At 37.6% G+C, this 18,509-nt stretch overlaps 1 protein-coding gene across 1 annotated transcript in view; it reads left to right on the top strand.

Annotated features, from left to right (window-relative positions):
* LOC145772438 (histone deacetylase 4-like) overlaps window positions 1–18,509 on the top strand; it is a 38,304-nt gene that overhangs the window by 5,621 nt on the left and 14,174 nt on the right. Inside the window, exons 3-7 of the mRNA XM_082584317.1 lie at window positions 12,408–12,513; window positions 14,086–14,179; window positions 15,078–15,187; window positions 17,287–17,430; window positions 18,156–18,241. Of these exons, the coding sequence (XP_082440443.1) occupies window positions 12,408–12,513; window positions 14,086–14,179; window positions 15,078–15,187; window positions 17,287–17,430; window positions 18,156–18,241 (540 nt within the window). The remainder of the gene's footprint in view (window positions 1–12,407; window positions 12,514–14,085; window positions 14,180–15,077; window positions 15,188–17,286; window positions 17,431–18,155; window positions 18,242–18,509) is intronic.

The raw sequence follows: 18,509 nt of genomic DNA, 5'->3' as shown, positions 1-18,509 counted from the left end.
CCCATGCTGAAAAAACCTCGTTCCACTTTCTCTTCAATGGAGAGAAACAGCTCACATCCAATGGCTGGAGCACATCAGTTGCATGGGGCGGCAATTTCAGCAGTGTTATGTCTTTGTCGATAGCTTTTCTGATAACTTGCAGAGACACGTGGCTTAGATGACCGTCCATAATCAGCAGCAAGGGTCTTTTCGTAACAGACTTTGCAAATTGCTCTAGCCATTGGAGAAAAATTTCAGTTTCCATCCACCCATTCGCACTGACACTATACAGTGTCCCCGGAAGTGCTTGTGTGCCTTTCCACGTTGATTGCAAATTTTTCCCTTGGAAAATTACTAGGGGCGGCAGTGCTTTCCCAGCTGCGTTGCAACAGGCTAGCACTGTCGTGTTTTGTCGACCTGCGCCCTTAGTGATGTGGTAGGCAGTTTTTCCTTTTGGGCCAACGACACTGCATCGACTTGGGTCATGGGGAAAAGAAGTTTCATCGCAGTTCCAGATCTGGTCTGCAATCAAACTCTTTTCTTCAACAACCTTTGAAAGCAGTTGATAAAAGTCAAAAATTACAAATGGATTTGCAGTAGCAGATTTTCGGGCTTGGCTAATCAGATTAGCCTTTTTCATCGAGAGTTTGTTATGTTTTAAAAAGTTCATAAGCCAATCTCTTCCTGGTCTGCCATTGGAAAAACAAGTTTTAAGGTTGTTTCTCTGAACATATTCCTGAACAACGTCAAGCAAGTCGCTTTGACGTGGACTATAGCCGTTTTCACACAAAACTGCGAGACAATCTGCCAAACTTTTCTCGATTTCCGAACTCAGCTCGGGCCGCCTTCCTTTTTCAAGCTTAGGAAAGTCCTGCAATCTATTTTTGCGTAGTCGAATTGTGCTCTCAGGAATACCATATGCCTCTGCCGCTCCACGAATACTTCGGTCTCCTGCAAGAACATCGTTCAAGGCCATGACCATTTCTTCCTCCGTCCAGCTCATTGTTCAGGTATCGGTAACAAAGGATGACTCATAAAAACAATTCGTTGATCACGGTCTTTCTGTAAACGAAAAGACCTTGGCTACTAACATGAAATAATTGCGCTTAGAATTACGTTATAAGCACGTTCAAATTAAAAGAATCTATGATCAATAAAAATCAAAGGAATCTACAAAACGGCAAACAAATCCACAGATTAATGTTTCGTCAGAAGAACCGAATTATTAAATAATTTCTCGAAGATGTGCTCTGTTGATCAATAATTAAAAAACAATAATGAAATAGCAACATATACTCACCGAAATTTTGTGGGGCGATCCTTAAAACTACTAAATCGATTCTTGACAGAACTGGTACGCTCATGTACTGTAGTTAACTAATGTAACATTAAAATTATGAATTTCGCCAAGAACAGAAGTCATTTATAGTGCGAAAAGAGAAGAGAAATGAATCAAATGATAGCGTCATATTCAAAAAGGTACAAGCTGCCTTTGCCGGCGCAAACTTCTAACTACGTTGATTCAACGTCAAGAAACACAGAGTCCACAAAATGTAAGATTTTGCTGACGCACAAATAAACGACTAAACGAAGCGGCGTTCACAAATAACAACACACTGGGCATTACGTAGCTGGTTTAGCTACAAAACAACTCGGTCAGATGAGGTCAGTTCCCTAAAAACGCTGTTTATGGCACAAATTATCAACAGGGGTTATCAATCAGTGGGGACATTCTCTTTAAATTCTCGAAACAAAGGAAATAATTTTTTTCTTTGCTATGACTTTAACTTGCTTAGACATCGACTTCCGATTTTGGATCTAGAAAACAATGATGTAATAAGGGTGCGAACAGTGAACGTAACACAAACAAAGTGATATTGTAGGAAGATTTGGATAGCCTGGAAAATATGAAGTTATACCTTCCGTAGTTTATCTTAACGCTGAATACCATACTAAAGTGTTTTTTGTTTTCTTTCACATTTTTATCCTCTAGACTGGGATAGCGAATTGTATCGTTATACTTCGCATTAAGCTGCACCCCCGTGGAGCCGCCGGCATCACTGTTTCCGGTTGATTTACGAATAATTTTTGCTGTAATTGTTGTTGTCTAAAAGTTTAACACTGGTAAACTTTTAATTCTGTGCTGTAACTGTCCAAGCCGAGATTCTTAGACAATAGACCGATAAGGAATAAAGAAATAACAGTAACCTCTCAAGTACATGTAGCTCCACACAAAGTTTAAAAATTTACATGACTTTTGATTCTTTTATTATTTGTTTAAAAATAATGTCTAAAAAGACATTTTGACTCTTTTATGTTTGTTTAAAAATAATGTCTAAAAAGACATTATTAAAAGTAACTACGGACAGTGGCCAGTGTTTTGATCTTCCGATCTCTTCAGCGTAGTAAATAGACCGAGCCGCCATTTTGTATCACCGTCTGGCTCTTAATTTCAAAGCATCACGTGGCTACCACGCATTCGGCGCGTGACTCGTTGTTGTGGCCAAATGCGTAGTTTTCCATTTTTTTAAAGAAACAAAATTACTTCTCTATCATCTTTTAGTTTCAATAAAGGCTTGTGTGTGCATGATCACTACACGTTGGAGCCGTTTCGATACAAGCGCTCTCTTCTTTGCAGCAGCGAAATTAGAAATCCGACCTTCAAAGTGAAAACGAAGAGAAAATGGGTGAAGTATGAAAACAAAGATTTTAGGCTGAATACCGTCCAATCCTTTTTTTGACTTGGTTTCCACTGAACAGCTGGGTAGTTTAGCTGTAAATAGCCAACTTTTAAATATCGAATTTCTTTGTTTGTTTCTTATAAAGCGCATCGCTGCGCATTATTGCTGTTTCTCCTGCGCTGCGCATTACCCTAATTGACTATATGTGCTTAACCGATGTTTTTACTTAACATCAGATTGGATTTGGTTTGGGATTTCAGGTTTTGATTCAAATAAACGATTGATACGTTTAAGCAGTATACTATTAACCGATTTCGTCTGTAGTTCGTTGTAGTATGTTGAATTTGTACATTTTTTTTTCATGTTCTAGCAGGTTTAGCTTTTTATATGCACCTCAGCCTCTCATGTCATCCTTTCATTGAATAATGGCACAACAATACTTTGTTTTCACTCTACTGATATTCCCTTTCCACTCGCTTTTATCATCTTTGCACTCACATTTGATCGAAAAACTATCACTGAAATACATTGACAAAAAATCAGTCAAAAGAAACTAGGCAATCTTGACTCTGCTACTGCATCTCTTTTATAAATGTTAATCTAACCCAAACCAAATGTTGTTACAAACCATATATATGTGATGAACCTTTACTCTATTGAAAGCTTTAATTAACTTGGAAGTGAAGCATCTAAAAACACAAAGAGTTACTGAAAATAAAGCACATAACTAAGAATAGAATTAGGCATCTGTCTGGGAACTAAACACTTGTACAACACAACTGATCGGGTTTGTAACAAATTGATTAGTCAACGCAAAAGAAACACAGGCACCATACAGAGCGAGTAAAACAAACGTCTCAATCAACGAATACAAATGAACTCAGGCAAGTTTTAGGGCAATTCATAACACCGTACAAGATTTGTATTTGTCAAATGAATTCCACCTTAGCCTGCATAAAACTGGGAAAAAAGTCGCGAGTTGGCCACGCCTGTGATATGGCATTCAATGAAAACTTCCATGTTTCCTAGTTGTGCCAAAAACTTTAAAGTGCATTGATTTAGTTTTTCTACAATTAACTTGGACACAACTCAAGAATTGAGCTTGCAAGCAAGAATTGATAACTTTTAGGCGCAGACAGTTAGGCGCCATTCAAATAGGCGTGCACATTGTGGCGTCTGGATATTTAGGTGCGGAGCACTGTGGCGCCCGTTCATTTAGGTGCTATTCCTAGTAAAGTCTGCAGATTGTATCAGCTCAGCTTTGGCAAAACCTAGTCAGGTTTATTATGTTTTGTGTACTGGTAGTTATTATTTGACTTATATACTGCAACTAATAGTGAACTCAGTCATGTTCGGAAACTTGAATAATTTATTGATAAAGCTTTCGCCTACGGCCTACGCAAACCTGGACTAACAGTAACAACAAATAAATGCCGAATACGCGCATTAAAAACAATATATTTTTCTGTTCAATATAACATTTTGTGTGAAAAGCATTGCCGGTTTAAGCAGCTTCACTCACGGAAGCCATGACATATTTTTCTGTTCAATATAACATTTTGTGTAAACAACATTTCCAGATAAAGTAGCTTCACACACTTAAGCCATGACTAATAACAAATAAATGCATGCTCATTAACAAAACAACATATCTTTCTGTTCAATATAACATTTTGTGTGAAAAGCATTGCCCCACCTGCCAAGCTGATACAATCTGCAGACTTTACTAGAAATAGCACCTAAATGACGGAATGGCCCGTTTCGGCGAGTCCGATTCGACTAGTCCGATTCGGCGAGTTCCCTATTCGGCGAGAGCTCTTTTCGGCGAGTGCCCTATTCGGCGAGTTTTTGAAATTTTTAAAAGGAAATTATCGGGTACCGTAGCCTAATTGCAATTGCCGTTTTTACATCGTTTTAACGTCGCTAAACGTTGAAATCGTGCAGAAAGGAATAAAAATAAAATTTTTGAACTATTAAATTAAAATTCGTCATGTCAGTTCAGTTGTTTTTATTTCTGACCATCATATGAAAAACAATACACGTCAACATAGCAAAGGTAGAAGCGACAATTCACGTCAACATAGCAAAGGTGTAGAAAAAGGTAGAAGCGACAAAACGCGAACGTTAAAACGTGCTTGTGACCGAAGTAAGTTATTGAGTTGAAAGAAATTTAGCAAGGTTGCATCACCTTCAAAAAAATTTAAGATATGAAGGAAAAAGAAAACAAAGAAAATGTTACAAAAAAAATAATGTTTATGTCTATAAGTTAGTACTTTTGAATAGTTAAAATCATAGGCGCCTAACTATTTTTTTGGCCGTGGGGGCGAAAGCGTGTTTCATCAGCAGCAACGTAAATTCTGCGAAATGTCATGCAGATGGATGACGTAATTATGTCGTCACACTAGGATTGCTTTTATTGCCACACTCGGAGTTATCGCTACGTTCGACCTACCGTTAATTATTATAAACAAAGCTCGACCAAAACACGTGCTATGCGTCTGCGTTGGCTAGCGGTTAATGGACTGCGACTCTTTAAGCTAGGCGCAACATAAAGTTTAGCAACGAACTAGATTTATTAGCATGAAACAAGAGATGAAAAGGTTTACTAAAAGGTATACTGTAAATGGAATGAAAATACTAACTTGATCATATGCTTGAAAATATACCTGTTGAAAGCAAAATCATTCATGTTTACATCAATTCAACAGCACGTCACCTTTAATAAATTTAAAAGTTGCTGACATCCGTAAACAGCCCTTGAAAAATAGTTACAGAGAGACGTTTGATTAAGTTTTCGACTTGACATTGCTCCCTTTTCACTAAAATTTCGCAACTTATGGCTGACCAGCTTTCAAGTTTCAATTCGCTGTAACACGCCTGTTTTCGTGTTGCAGATGAAACAAAAGATGCGCATATTCCCCGCCTTTGATCGGGTTTCCATGGCAACGGACGTGTGTGCGCCATGCAGTTTGCGCGAGTCCGTTGTTGTGTTGATTATGCCGCTTGTGCGACTGTGGGCAGTGCGGTTAGTACCAGCCCTTGTTACGTTGGTTAGTGGTAACCTCGGGCCGAGACTTCAAGTTCATTTTCACAGCAACCGATTCACTGCCGCGACAATTCTCTGCAGAGGTTTCGACTTTCGAAAGCGACAGGAGGCTGTTTGCAAGCGCATTAAGTTAAACGCACGCTGCGTCAACGTAGCAAATTATGTTGTTTTTGGGTGCATTCAACATCTGATGACATTGAATCGACGCAAAATGGTAGATTTTTGCTATGTCACAAGCAGCAATATCAGTCATTTTTACATTGATTCAACGTCTGCAGACGTTAAATCAACGTAAAAATGACAGATTTTTTTGTCTGGGGTGGGATTGTAGCATCGCTACTCGTTCTAGTGATTATTTACTGCGAAGCTGTTGCGGTTTGTATTTAAAAATGTTTTCCTGCTGCCGATCGCTAGTTCATCTATTGTTTTATGTATCAATGCCGCATAAAAAGTTGCTTCCACGCAGAAATATGCGTGGGGGCCTGGCCCCCACGGCTTAGGCGCCTATGGTTAAAATGATTAGTTTGGATCAACAAATGTGTGACCTACACTCCTACAGCTTAGATTGAAAGGAAATTATCGGGTAGGCTACCGTAGCCTAGTTATACCGACCAGCAAAAATTTGTTCCAAGAACCCAGTTAGCCTAACAGTTCATTTTTACATTGTAGTAACAGAATGAAAAGGCTAACCAAATGTGTGGCCTTTCGTTTTAACGTCGCTAAACGTTGAAATCGTGTAGAAAAGGGTGCTTTTGCTGACTAGGATACGTTGAAACTGAGAAACATTCACAGAAGCCCTACGATACGTTGCATTTTTAAGATAATGTATTCAGACGTTGAATCAATGTACAAATGAAATGTTATGCTACATGGGTTCTTGGAACAAATCGTAGGGCTTCTGTGAAAGTTTCTCAGTTTCAAAGTATCCTAGTCAGCAAAAGCTCCCTTTTCTACATGATTTCAACGTTTAGCGACGTTAACGCGATAGGCCACACATTTGTTTAGTCTTTTCATTCTGTTACTACAATGTAAAAATAAACTGTGTTCTTGGAACAATTTTTTGCTGGTTGGGATAACTAGGCTACGGTACCCGATAATTTCCTTTCAATCCAAGCTGTAGGCCACACATTTGTTGATCCAAACTAATCATTTTAACTATTCAAAAGTACTAACTTATAGACATAAACATGATCTATTTTATTTTTTTTGTTTTATTTTTCTTTGTTTTATTTTTCCTTCATATCTTAAATTTTTCTGAAAGTGTTGCGACCGTGCCAAATTTCTTTCAACTTAATAACTTACTTCGGTCACAAGCACGTTTTAACGTTCGCGTTTTGTCGCTTCTACCTTTTTCTACACCTTTGCTATGTTGACGTATTGTTTTTGATATCATGATCAGAAAGAAAAACAACTGAACTGACATGACGAATTCAAGCACGTTTTAACGTTCGCGTTTTGTCGCTTCTACCTTTGCTATGTTGACGTGTATTGTTTTTCATATGATGGTCAGAAATAAAAACAACTGAACTGACATGACGAATTTTAATTTAATAGTTCAAACATTTTCTTTTTATTCCTTTCTGCACGATTTCAACGTTTAGCGACGTTAAAACGATGTAAAAACGGCAATTATAATTAGGCTACGGTACCCGATAATTTCCTTTCAAAAATTTCAAAACCTTGCCGAATAGGGCACTCGCCGAAAAGAGCTCTCGCCGAAAAGGGCTCTCGCCGAATAGGGAACTTGCCGAATCGGACTCGTCGAATCGGACTCGCCGAATAGTAGCAGACCCCCTAAATGAACGGGCGCCACAGTGTTCCGCACCTAAATATCCTGATGCCACAGTGTGCGCGCTTATTTGACCGGCGCCTGACTGTCTGCGCCTAAAAGACTTGCTCCCTTGAATCCCTTGATAAGGCATGCTTTTTAATGTAAAGTACATGCTGTATGCGCAATTGCGCATATTCTCACATATAGCTTCATATAGCTCACCGCTTCAGCAGTTTGAGCACTTTGGCAAGATGGGTAAAAGTACCCAAATGTTGTTCCTTGCGTACCACAAATGGAAAAATCACCACGCTGCATTACTTATATACAGGGTTGCCAACGACATGGACCCAAAAGTAAGGACAACTGAAAAATTAGATTACCGGTAGCATTTAAAAATGTTTTTGGACATACTTTGTATTTATACGAGCCGTGTCATGTCACATTCCATACTTTTTGCCAGAAACAATCTGATCCAGCAACTCCTTGTTATTAGAAATTGCTTCATGGATCTCACTGCAGCTCAGGTATAGGTTTATCTTTACTTGTAGCTGGTATTTGACTGTCATTTCACTAAGTTTGTTCCTTTCCTTGGTCCACTGCGCCGTAACAAGAGAGAACACTCTTTCCACAAACGCATTGCTGATCGGAAAGGAGAAAATGATGTTAACCAGCATGTAGAGCAGGGGAAAAGAGTTGTTTCCGGTGAAGATCTTCATCCACTTGGCCCCAGGTTCATCCTTGCTGAACACATCATCTGGAATCTTCTTGAGCAGAGCGTTAAAAGCCCAGACCTCATCGAACAGCTCATCTTTCACTGCCATTGGTGGATCAACTTGCTTCGCCAACTCCTTGACTTCCTCGTACTCGATGGCTTGATCTTTCAGTAGGGTCCAGTTGATGTGCGTTGGATGCTACTAGCTACTCAAATCGATACCACTTGTTGATATATTCCAAAGTAATTGGTGTAGAACTCCTGGAAGCTCGCTTTGAGAACCTTAGCATGATCTTCATCAACTGTTCTTAGTAGTTCATCTGTTGTTGCTCCGAAAAACCCTGAACACTGGCGTTGCAATATTTTGATCTTGAAAGATTCAATTATCTCTGCCAGTTCTGGAAATAATGCAGTTGACTTTTGCAGGAGAAACAGTGGTTTATTGAAGAGCAAGAAGCGAAAGAAAATACGCTTTGAGTGGTCCAGAGATCGATCATTCGCTTTAGTACAGCATCAAGTGTGGTCTATCGAGTCGGTGTGTGTGTTGGTAGAGTCGAGTAGTTGCTATCAAGCTCCATACAGATATGCTTGAGCCTCTTCGTTCTACCAGTTTAGCTTTTGAAGTGGCTACCAATCTTCAGTACGATTGTTTCTTCCACCACTTCCTCGATTCTTGATGATTTCTGTTAGTCTTCCTCCTGCAGTTAACAGCCTTATGACCTAAGCCATTACAATTAAAACAACGTACTTCTCTTGGAACCGCACCTCCTTTAAAATTATTTGTTTGCTCCTTGTCGTTTTCAAATGACAACATCTCTTCGGTCGACAACTTCTCATCATGGGCAACTAAATACCGTTCCGCCACACTGGCTATGTCTTCTAGAGTCTTTGGAGTTCTCTCCATTAAATAAACAGACAGATCTTTTGAACACGAATCTGTGAATTGTTCCTTAACTACAGCTACCGCAAAATGACTTCGGACCTTTTTACCAAAATTTACGCCAGGTTGGTAGCTGTGCGTTTTACATCAGATTATACCACTAACAATAAGGATTGTGACTAACAATGCGAAGATTGTGAAAAATGTGAAGAAGGTTATAATAATGCAATATGACAAATTATTAAGAAAAGTCGATGGTTTTTATTAAAAAATTTCATTGTATACAAAATGCTTGTTTTTTTTGAAAATTTAGGAAGGTCCGAAGTCATTTTGCGGTAGCTGTATAAGGTTTGCCAATCCGTCCAATGATTGTTTGGCCCCCGAAAGTTCAAACCATTTTAACAAAAGGTTTCTTAGACGTTCAATAAATTGACCTGGGTTTTCGTGTCGTTCAGGCTTTGCCTCACGGAATCTTTGACGGTATCCATGCTCGGTAAAATTGTATCGCTTTAACAAAGCTAACTTCAATCTGTCGTAGTCCATCGCATCTTTTTGTGAAAGTCTTGAATATACATCAAGGGCTTGCCACGACAACAACATGCTTAATTGAGTAGCCCACACTGTCTTCTCCAATTTGGCTATTGTAGCATATCGTTCAAATCTTAACAAATAACTATCTAAATCATCTTTTTCCTCAACAAATGATGGCAAATCTGGACATCTAACTTGCGCCACAATAACATCTCGAACATTATCGTTAGTAGAATTAGATCGCTCACCAATGTCCAGTTTTTGTCTTTCTAAATCAAGCCTTAACTTTTCCAGTTCATATTGCGCGCTTTCTTCAGCTTCTGCTTCCCGCTGCGCCCGTTTCTCTTCAGCTTCTGCTTTGCATTGTGCCGCTTCTCTTCAGCTTCTGCTTTTCGTTGTGCCCGCTTCTCTTCAGCTTCAAGTTGTGCTCGCTTCTCTTCAGCTTCACGCTCTGCTTTCTTCTCTTCAGCTTCACGTTGTGCTCAGTTCTCTTCAGCTTCAAGTTCTGCTTTCCTTATTTCACGAGCAGCTCTTCTTTCTTCTCTTTCGTCAGCTTCTTGCTGAGTTTTTTGGTCCATTATCTTGTGATACTCTTCCATCACAAACTGAGACTTCTCATTGCCACTCAGCCCCATTCGTTCAGCCATGCTCCGTAAGTTTTCGATCATCTCATTTTTGACGGTATCCGCCATTTTGACAGCTTGTTGTTGATATATTGTTCTTTCGGTTAATATATTTTTCGGTTCAATTCGGTTGTTCTCGGACGAGCCCCCAGAATGTTACAATTTCTTTCTATCTCTTACCAGGAAAAAGACTTAAAAAGGTTCAATGACGTAGTTTAATGGGTATAACCAAAAAGCAGTCAATTAAATGTCGAATAAGTTCTACTGGTGAAACGATAATGAAAATTCTTGAAGGACTTTAAAGGCATACTAAATGAAATTTTCAAACGGGAATTAAGCATTAAAATGCGTAAACTGAACATTCAAGAATACATTTCAAAAAAGATTACCGAAAAAAAATTTGTTTTTAATGGCGCTGGCAAGGCCCAAAGTCCAATGTTTCATTTATTTTCAAAATGACCAAAAAGTGTAAACACTGCTCGAGAATACGTCACAAAAGACAGCAATAACAAAAGCCACGTTACCACATCTGATGTTTTAACATCAGATCTGAGGTTTTGAGCAAACTGTCTGATGTTTTGATGTTGAAATCTGATGTTTTGATGTACATACATACATAGCCTACAGTTAAATCGCCCGCAGTAACAACTGTTGCGTGATCAGCTGATTGCTCGTCTTTTGTGACGTAGACTGTACAGTCGCACGCTTCGCTGCTCAGGCCTATTCTGGTTTTGAAAGCTCTGTCAAAAGTACGCGCGGAATGCTGATCAGACCGCAATGGGGCAAAATTTTGTTGAAAATTGTTTTATGGTAGCAAGTTAAACACAAAGAACGTGGAAAATTGCCAAGTCAGGTTTTTCCTTTAGTAGCCTATCCCTTTAACGAACGGCTTCTCAAATAACTCTAATTTCGAACACAATTTATATCAGCATCAATTCTCATTTACCTGTATTCAATTATTTCAACTCTCAATCAACAATAATCTCTGCACCTATTACCAATCCACAACTCATAACACAACTCTCATTATCAACTCATAATTAATAATCCATCAATTTACACCACTATTTATAGAAGGTTGTTCGGTCTAGTAACTTCGAGAAGGGTATGTAATGTTACATCATAAAGACCCATTGTTCCGTCAAGCTGCATTAAACGTAAACAAGAAAAAGCTTATAGATTGTCACGTAGGGCGGAAGGATCCAGAAAACACGCCACATAATAAAGATTTCGCAATCACAGATCCACTAGTAAACATCCTTATGACATCATGAGAAACGACATTTGGCAATTATGAAAACAAAAGAACATTCCAGGTTTGTTCTGAATGAATTTTCTGGAAATACATTACATAATAGAGATCTCGCAATCAAAGGTTACTAAAGGACAATAACCGATGATAACCTATAGCATAAGAATTTTACAACAAAAACAGCACGCTCTATCAAGATACAAAGCAGCCCATCGCGAGACCTCACACATTGATTGTGACACTTAGATATAAGGACATTTAAGTTTCCTAAGACCTGGCCCTTCAAAATAAGGACAAATTTTAGAAACAAGGACGGTATGGCAACCCTGCTTATATAAGTTAATAATAAGGCGTTCCTGTCTACAAGTGTCTAGTGTACGATTTACTGCACTGATGAGACTTTAAGGTCGAAACAGTGGCATCCTGTCTGCAGTTATAATATACATATATGATACAATTTTTTTCTTTCATATAAGCAACCAGCAACCTGGTTGGTATTGCTAACTTCAGCTTTTAACTACTTGAGCGCTGGCCAAACAATTATAGTACCGGTAACTTAGTTAGTCTGTTACTATTTGGAGATTCCAATTCGGAGACAGCCTTTTTTGGAGATTTTTAAAATCCCACAACAGCATGTGTTTATTCCAAGGAATTAGCTTATAATAGAGGTTAATTAATCATAATACGTTATCAGCAAAAGAGTCTCAATTACAGTCTCAGTGAAAAAAAATTCAGCTAATGAGATTTACTTGCTCAGTTCGAACTTGCTTGGTTATCGCTTGTTAAATTGATTTTGTGACAATGTGATATGCCGATCTTCGGCTTGCTTCAGTTGTTGCTTGCTCAGTTTCATCATTCGTCTTCCATGTATTTTGTTGTGTATTACCATATATGATATTGTTTTTGACAAATTATGAATTTTTCTTTCTCAGTTGGTGTTAATGAAACAACGTGAACAGCGATCAATGGATTTGCAGGCACTTCATGAGACCGATAACCTTTCAAATGAAGTTCATAGCAAGGACAAGAAAAAAGAAAGTAAGAAGTTTGTGTATTTAATCTCTTTCGACGTTACTCTTGTTAAGTTATTCAAATTATTTTGTTACATTGCCTTGAACACAAAACACTAAAGCAAATCGATGGCAAATGAATATCTCCAATTCCTCATATATACTTTTTTATAACTAGGCAATTACCTAGTGAAAGGCAAATGCACAATTTTTTCATTCATACAATTATTGTGCATACTATACTACTATAGGAGAAACATAATCTTATTTAGCATTCTCTGCATGTGAGATCAACTGCAAGATTTGTGAGCAAGTGTTTATAACTCAGTTTGTATGAATTCAATATGAATGATGTAATTTGTATGCCATACTCGAACGGAATGGCCCATTTCAGTGAGTCCGATTCGGCGAGTCCAATTCGGCTAGTCCGATTCGGCGAGTGCCCTATTCGGCAAGAGCCCTTTTCGGCGAGTTCCCTATTCGGCGATTTTTTGAATTTTTTTTTTAAATTATCGGGTACTGTAGCCTTAGCTAATTATCATTGCCATTTTAGGGTTAGGGTTAGAGGTTGGGGTTAGGGTCTTATTTTAATGTTTAGCGTCGTTAAAACGATGTAAAAGCGGCAATGATAATATTAAGCTACGGTACCCGATAATTAAAAAAAAAATTAAAAAAATCGCCGAATAGGGAACTCGCCGAAAAGGGCTCTCGCCAAAAAGGGTACTGACCGAATTGGACACCGAATCGGACTCGCCGAATAGTAGCAGACCCATACCCGAATGTTGTGAAGCCATAATGACTTATCCGCATGTCGTGGTGTTGTAATCCTTTAACTTGAGTGTCAATTCTTGTATCTGTTGTTGAGGTTGCGCTGTTTAGAGATATTTTTAATTATAAGTCTGGCATCCCACATTTAATCTCATACCTTGTTACTTCAACAACACAGGGGAGGGAGCTGTTACACTCCTGCAACATCAATGTATTTTTTTCTAGAAAATTCAACAAAAAATGTGTGGGCATGTGTAAAAGAGCAGGCATGCCCAGTTGCATTAACATTTTATTGTTAATATTATATATTACAGTCAATGAATAATCGAATTGAAGTTTTGAGCTCTGGACATCAATCAAATGATTAGAATTTTAATAGGGCAAAAAGTCGCTAATGATAAAACGTTTTCCAAGTTTAACTAAAATGTTACAAGTAGTCAAAAGAATTGGAATTTCGCTGACACAAAACTGACACAACAAAATGCATTAGCATATAAAGATTATAGAAGAAAAGATAAAGAAAAAAGGCAGGCCATGGAAGATTTGGACACTAACCGTTAAAAAATGGACAAAGTTAATTATAATATATATAAAATATATGACAATCATCAGCTAGAGATTTGATGTTGTCATACGCTATACTGTACTAGCCTTGTAAAGTAAACGATATTTATGAACAGCGTAACCTTTTCAACAGACACAAGAAATGGTCAAGTCTCACACACGTCTCACACACGTGTGAAAATTGATTGTTAAATGTATACACAATTCAATTTGTAAATGTGTTTCATATTCTTAGCAAAAGCTAAGCTCGTTATGATCATGATTACAGGTGCAGTGGCATCAAATGCTGTCAAGAAACGGCTACAAAATTTTGTGATTGGACGTCAGAAAGAAAAGATGGACTTAAGCCAGTCAATGGGAAGGTATGTCGATGTGTTTGGGGCTGCAGTTATTCTAATCATGTTTTTGTTTATATTTTTTATGTAATAACATCTTAATCCCAAATAACGGCTGAGTTTTTACAGTGAAGTGAAATGATTATGATGTAATTTACTATTGTACTTCTTAATGAGTTAATGACTAGAAATGAATCAAGTAGCCTACATGTGTCGTTTTTTATTTGGTATTCTGAGCGTGATGCATCTTATACGGGTCTGCAACTATTCGGTGAGTCCGATTCGGTGAGTCTGATTCGGTGAGTCTGATTCGGTGAGTTCCTAACCTCTAACCCCTAACCCCAACCCCCTAACCCTAAAACGGCAATGATAATTAGGCTGCGGTACCCAATAATTTAAAAGAAAATTGAAAAAATCCCTCGGACTCACCGAATCGGACTCACCAAAACGGGCCATTCCCTCTTATACGGTAGTCTACAAACAGGGGCTGATTGTTTTAGTTGTCTCATATGCCGAATTTTTGTTTGATGCCCCTTACACGTCTTCACACAATAGAAAACATTTTTTTTGTCAATATGGTTGCATATTACCAGAGTCATAAATGAAGGAACTTCGTTTTTTGACTGGTATCTCTCTACTTTGTTGATTTTTTGCTAGAACTTCAATTCAACTGAGTAGCTCCTGGCATCTCAGAGTACCACAAACATAGATCCTGGAGTGTAAATTGAAAATACTTTGCAAGTATCAATATAAATATTTTCTTGAGTATCATATATAACCAAAATAACGTGTGTTTAGTAAAACCTCCAGAATAAGAGTTGTAACAAAACTCATAGAGTGTTCATTGTTCAAACTTAGACACTTAAGATTGACCACTTTCCACCGCTAAGTATGTTTTGTTTAAGAACTAAGGAAATTTATTAAGGGTCGGGACATTTCGTTGGAACCCATTGGTTGACGAGATTGATGACCGTCATGGGCAGCCTTCCATTAACTCTCAATATAAATGCGGCGATTTCCCCCTCAGAAAGACAGGTTTGTTGGAATTGTTATGGATCAATGCAAGCAGCTTTTATTTAATAAATTACCTAATCCTACTATACAAACTGTGTCGATCCTTTTTGGATGTGATGCTTTCAGTTTAAAAAGTCACTTATTTTTACAACTTTCTTCAGCAAGCAGCCATACAATAGGAACGATTCCAGCAGAGTATTTTGTTTGTCAAGGTATGAATTTCTCAACATCACTTCCACCTATTCCATCGTAAAGTTAATCTTAATGGGCCAAGTTACAATCATGATTTTGGCACTGTGCAAGTGTGCATTTCTCTTTGCTAAAGTTGATGCTAGCAAATGTTAATGCTAATCCGAAAATAAACTAATATCCTTGGACTATAGTTGAAAAACTTAACTGTAATTTGTAGACAGAAGCTTGTTTCAAAACAACCTATCGCAACTAAATTTAAACATATATACCTTGCAATGGGGTCTGGAGAAAAACAATCTGTTACCGTATTTAATCAAACAAACTCAAATCAAACAACGGGCAATATTTTTTAAATTTATATATACCACAATGGGCAATATTTTTCTAAATTTATATACATGCTCATTGCACACAATATATATACTGTGTTTGTGCAGATATGTTAGGTGTACACATTTAATCAAATTGTATAGTTCGTAGATTAGAGATATCATTGATTGCTAGGAATTAAAGTGGAAAGCCCGTTATTGGTTTTTGAAATTGAGTTAATCAATTGGATATGAGTAATTAGCATAACATAGCATTATATAATGCTAACCTTTAACCTTTTCAAGTTAATTTTACTTGACATGTTCCTGTAAGTCTGAATGCAACACTTTTGTAATTTAATGAATTTAATGCTTTTTCAGACAACTTTTATTTCACTGTTACACGATATGGCAACACTTCTTTGGGCACCGCATTTCCATGTTGAGCTCTATTTCTGTAACTTTTTAAACTGAATTAATTAAACCTTTCCCTTCTACAACTTGTAATGCTGTAAGATCCTAAGCATCGAAATAACGCATACACCACTCACGGTCAACAGAGCATACTTTGTACACCTTTTAATTTTGAAAATGCAGTTACATCTACTTGTCTAGTTTCAGTTGGCCTAGAATCTATACTTGCTTTCAGAATCATCACATTTACCATAACCAAGATGCTGGCTTTGTATTGTTTCACTTGTTGCTCTTCTTTTATTGTCGCGCTTGATTCCAAGCATTGATTGGCTGATTGCCTCTTGCATGAAAAGTTTCCAAGATTCTCTGTTGTTTGCTTTGTGTATTAGGTGAATGTTGGTGTTAGTTTTGTCGGTTTGTTGGTTTAAGTAGGTTAATCTTTGTCTGCCTTGGCACGCTTCCCTTCAATTTTGCCTGTGTGAGAGAGAGAGAGAGATGTTCTAACTCTCCTTTTCGCAGCACGTGTCCCAAAAATTGAAGTTGATTTTCTTTGATAGTTTTTAGTACATTCTTTGTTTGTTTGACTTGATTTAAAACAATTTGGTTGCTTTTTCAGTCAGTCCAGGAAATCCTCTGCATTTTTCGGAATGCCCACATTTCAAATCCATTTCTTCTTTTATTAATTGGTTTGGTAAATGTCCAGGTTTCTGAATTATATATATTTAAAAATCAAAAAGCTTTGCGTTACACGTGTCACGCCTGTTAACATTGCAGAGATGCTAAACTGGAAACACGAAAGCAGGCAGTACCTACAATTTTTTCACTTATCAACCGACAACTAAGTAATGAGATCAGGGGTTGTTTACCCATGTGTAATGAATGCTGCTAAAACGAAAGTATACGAAAGTGGGTTACTATGGTTGGAGGTTGTTGAAAGAACGAAATGGTAATACCAAATGAAAAACATCATTTGGGATTTTCCTTAAACAGCATTATGCATTGTGTCAAAAGGCATACATATGTCCAATGTCCATGTCACTTTGTATCAAATTCCAGAACAGCATTTTGCAAAGATGTTTAGTTTTGGTTCGTATGAATTTAGGTTACAACCGTTTAAAATACATTCTTTCAACATTTTCCCTGATGTTTCTGCTCGAATGTCGTACTGTACCAGTTTCCCACGATCTGATCTTTGTTTTTGTGCAGCGTCCGAACCGAATCTGAAAGTTCGTTCTCGTTTGAAGCAGAAGTTGCTGTTGGATCAACGTTCCTCCCCACTATTGCCACGACGACAGGACATCAAACTTGACATAGCAAACCGAATCAAGAAAAAGCTCAATTCCGAAAGTGGTATGCTGCGTTGATGCTACCTAGCCGAAACCAAATGATTTAACATTTAGATTGTTTGTATACACTGATTTTATTGGTTAAATTTTGTCTAATTTCACACAGAAATATTTTCAGCAAATTTGAGACAATAGCCTATAGCCTTCATTAATCACAACATTAATAACTAAATTTTTATTGGAAAAAGATTATTTTCCTACCAAGAAATTCTCGTCTACAGCTTAAGTCGGACGGTTTTGCATATTTTTTGAGGTTTTACAACAACGATGATACAGGCCTCAGTGATTACGCCTAAATGTCGTGGACCTTTTATTAAAGACAGTGGTGGCCGTGATTAAACTGCCTTCTTTTTTTTTGGAAGGTAAAACTATCACGAGCATAAGAAATTGCTCTCAGAACAACAACGTTATAGACGTTTAGTTTTAAGGGTGACGAAGTTATTCTTAGCATCTTTCACAAATAGGTGTTTGTGTGCAAAGCGTCTTGACTCTTGACAGTCTAAAAAACTCAGAATTTTCCAAAAAAAAAGTCATGGAAATTTGCTTGATCAATTAGTCAAAGTCTTTATGTTCAAAATTGCATATTAATTACATTTAATCTTATCTAATAAAGAACTCAGCAATATACCTTCCTTCACGTTTTTTGGAAGCTTCAATCTCAATGAGTTTTCTGACAACATAACGGGATTTTAATATTTTTTTACGTTAACTGAGGATCTTAGTTTTCAGTTGCAGAAGCCAGAAGCAACAACTTGCCAAACTCCACTTCAAGTTCGCCTGTCAACCACGATGCCTCAACATCCAGCAACAAACAAGTAACGTCGATTATTTTCAGATATTGTGCATAGTGCTTCGGTAGAGACTGCGACTGGTAGAGATACTGTGCAATTTGTCAAAGTAACTTTCAAACTGATGGCCACGGCTTTATTTCTTATCAAGCTAACTGGGCATCTGTAAAACATACTATTTTTTATTTTGTCATTCTGTTGTAAAACATAAGCAATTGGTAAGCTTGAAAGCAGCTTACAGTTTTCCGCTCAACCAGGCATCAATGAGGTGTGAGATATGGTGGTTCTGAAAAAC

This window comes from Aplidium turbinatum, chromosome 6, assembly GCF_918807975.1.
Source record: "Aplidium turbinatum chromosome 6, kaAplTurb1.1, whole genome shotgun sequence".
NCBI lineage: Eukaryota > Metazoa > Chordata > Ascidiacea > Aplousobranchia > Polyclinidae > Aplidium > Aplidium turbinatum.
Note: the sequence above shows the minus strand (reverse complement) of the source record. Positions and strands in the feature narration are given on the sequence as shown.